At 50.4% G+C, this 3,152-nt stretch overlaps 1 protein-coding gene across 1 annotated transcript; it reads right to left on the reverse strand.

Annotated features, from left to right (window-relative positions):
- Positions 1-406: 406 nt before the first annotated feature.
- Positions 407-3,062, reverse strand: LOC121966113 (regulator of G-protein signaling 3-like; the record flags this gene model as incomplete). The annotated part of the gene is made up of 7 exons (XM_042516219.1): positions 407-887; positions 1,061-1,227; positions 1,345-1,406; positions 1,524-1,622; positions 1,870-1,916; positions 2,214-2,431; positions 2,522-3,062. Coding segments are annotated over 7 exons (1,368 nt in total), but the record flags the coding sequence as incomplete, so codon positions are not given.
- Between the last annotated feature and the right edge of the window lie 90 nt (positions 3,063-3,152).

The following is a 3,152-nucleotide window of genomic DNA, read 5'->3' on the forward strand; positions in this document are numbered from 1 at the left end:
ATGTTTTTTCAGTCAAAATTTTTAAATGTTTAAAATCTGAGTTTGTCGTTTCTTTTTGCTCTAACTTTTTGGGGATTTTGGATTTTCAATTTTTCTAAGAACTTTTGGGGAATTTTAAAGAAAAGCTGAAGCTGCATGTTTACAGTTTTTAAAATCGTAACAACTCGTTTGTTGTTGGTGACGTAGTTGTCAGTGTTGCGTTGCTGTTGTTGTATTTGTGGTTGTATTTATTGTCGTATTTGTTGTCGTATTTGTGGTTGTATTTGTTGTCGTATTTGTGGTTGTATTTGTGGTTGTATTTGTTGTCGTATTTGTGGTTGTATTTGTTGTCGTATTTGTTGTTGTATTTGTGGTTGTATTTGTTGTCGTATTTGTGGTTGTATTTGTTGTCGTATTTGTTGTTGTATTTGTGGTCGTATTTGTTGTTGTATTTGTGGTCATATTTGTGGTTGTGGATGCTGTTCTTGTCTTTGTCATTGTTTTTGTTCTGATTTATTGTTGTTATTTAGTTGTTTCTGTTGTCATTTTTGACTTTTTGTTGTTGATGTGAAGTCCAAAACACTGTAAACTACATTTCCCATGATGCAACAGGTTTCTTCTCTGACTGGAGCTGGTGTTCACAATCAGAAGACGGTCAGCCTCCGTCTCCTCACTCATGATTGGCCGACAGCTGCAGACCCAGCTCCGCTCTGATTGGATGACTCTGTGGCCGTCTGACCACCCTGATTGGCCAGCTGGGCGTAGAGGCGGGACCTGAGGAATCGTGGGTAACAGTCTGCCTCCATCAAGCCGAAAATCTGATCCTGAGCCAGCTGAAAGGAGGCGGGGCCAACACCCAGACGCAGGCTCTGATTGGTCGATTCTCTGACAGATGAGTCCACGTTGACCTGGAGACAGACGGGGGGGGTTAGCATCAGAGGACCAATCAGAGGACAGACAGATAGACAGCTGGACAGAGGGACAGATAGACAAAGGGACAGTGAGACAGACAGATGGACAGGTGGACAGGTAGACAGATGGACAGTGAGACAGGTGGACAGAGAGGTGGACACACAGGTACCTGTCTCTCTGCGTCCGTTGAGATGAACTCATCGTAGATTTTGGCGGCTCTGGCGGCCATCTTGCTGAGGGGGCGTGTCCTCTTGAATCTCTCGACAGCCAACCAGAAGTCGAGGTTCTCCTCGCTGAACTCTGACCTCAGGAAGTGACGGAACACTGCCAGACCATCTGACCAATCAGAAGATAGCAGGGAGACTGTTCAGCCTATAGGTAGCTCCGCCCACAGAGACAGAGCACATTTAAGTCTCGCCCCCTCTGTCCCTAACAGGAAGTGATGTGTCTTACATTGATTGGTCAGCAGAGCCTCCAGACTCTCCGCCCACCGCAGCACCTCCTTCATGGACGGTCTGAAAAACACACACAGCTGACTGGACCCACTGGGCTCCGAACCAGTCCCACCAGTACCACCAGTACCACCAAAGTCACCACTAACATTAGTGTCACCAGTATAACCAGTACCCTACCTGTGGTTCCTCAGGGCTTTCTCCAAACTGTTGCCATGTTTACAGGCACTGGTTCTGCGTCGCCGTAGAAACAGCAAGCGACTCCGAACATCAGTGGCTCTGAGGAGACAGGAAGTCAGAAGAAATAGAAGTACTGACCAACAGGAACTGCTGACCATATTTGGGCAGTATGTGTTCAGAGTGTGTTCAGAGTGTGTTCAGTGTGTGTTCAGTGTGTGTTCAGAGTGTGCTCAGTGTGTGTTCAGAGTGTGTTCAGAATGTGTTCAGTGTGTGTTCAGAGTGTGTTCAGAGTGTGTTCAGTGTGTGTTCAGAGTGTGTTCAGAGTGTGCTCAGTGTGTGTACATACAGGTTCTTGGTTTTCTTCTTCAGTTGAAGGTTTCTGAACTCTGAATCCTGAAAAAAACAAAAACACAGCTAAGATCTGTTTCTATCAAACTCTGCTGATATCTGCTGCCCAACCAGCAGGAAGCGTTCCCACAATGCTGGCTAACGGTTCCTACAGGATGTAGTAGTGTGTGTGTGTGTGTGTGGGGGGGGGGGGGGGATTCACGGATCCATAAAAAAGAAAAGACAATCCAGACTCCGGGAAATGACAGTGATGTGATTGGTTGCTGGATGGTTACAGACAGGGATGTGATTGGTCGGTGGATGGTTACAGACAGGGATGTGATTGGTCGGTGGGTGTGGTACCTTGGAGCCGTTGAGTAGCAGCAGCATGTGGTGCAGAGAACCGCCCTCTTTGGTCAGCTGGTTCCTCAAGGCGCTGATGGAGGGGGGCCCGGGGGCGGGGCCAGTGTCCACGTCGAAGGTGGCATGTCCGGCAAGTCGATGGATGGTGCTGTCAGACAGGAAGCGAGGAGACCGAGGTTCCTGCAGCAGAGAACCCTCAGAGAGCGAGCGGCGCAGAACTAAAGGAACAGAAACAATCAATGATCATCAATGTTCTGAAGAACAGACGGAGAACAGGGTGCTTCATGTTCTCGATGTTTGAGACTGACCTGCAGGTCTAAAGGAGGTCAGCTCCTCCTCCTCCTCCTCCTCGCTGTCCTCCTCTTCCCTCATTAGGAGGTGGGCGGGGCTGAGCAGGAAACCCCGCCCCCCGCCTCCTCCCATGCTCTCTGAGGTTTCGGAGGCACTCTCGCCCTCCCCCTGCTGCCTTTCCTCCTCCACCTCCTGCTGTCTCCTCTTCCTCATGTCCCCCTCTTCCTCGGCTCCTCTCTCCTTCCACACTGGACTCCTGTGGGTGGTGGAGAAGTGGGGAGGTGGGGGTAGGAGCTGCGGTGAGGTGGTGAAGGTCCTGGAAGGAGGTAAGGAAGAGGAGGTGTATGGGGAGAGAGTGGAGAAGGGGGTAGGAGGAATGGAGGACGAGAAGGGAGAGCTAGGAGAGTAAGAAGAGGGGGAGGAGGGTCTGAGGGGGTCACAGAGGGAGGAGGGGGGGAGGAGAGGAGGATCACACGAGGAGTAAGGAGAGGAGGGATGATAGAGGAGGTCAGACTGACTGAGCGAGAGGAGGCCAAAGTCTGAGGGGAGGTCTGAGGGCTGAGGAGGAGGAAAGAGGAGGAGAGGAGGGGGAGGAAGAGGAGGAGAAAGAGGAGGAGAGAAGAGGAGGAGAAGGAGAGGAGGGATGAT

This window comes from Plectropomus leopardus, unplaced genomic scaffold (genome assembly GCF_008729295.1).
Source record: "Plectropomus leopardus isolate mb unplaced genomic scaffold, YSFRI_Pleo_2.0 unplaced_scaffold2315, whole genome shotgun sequence".
Lineage (NCBI taxonomy): Eukaryota > Metazoa > Chordata > Actinopteri > Perciformes > Serranidae > Plectropomus > Plectropomus leopardus.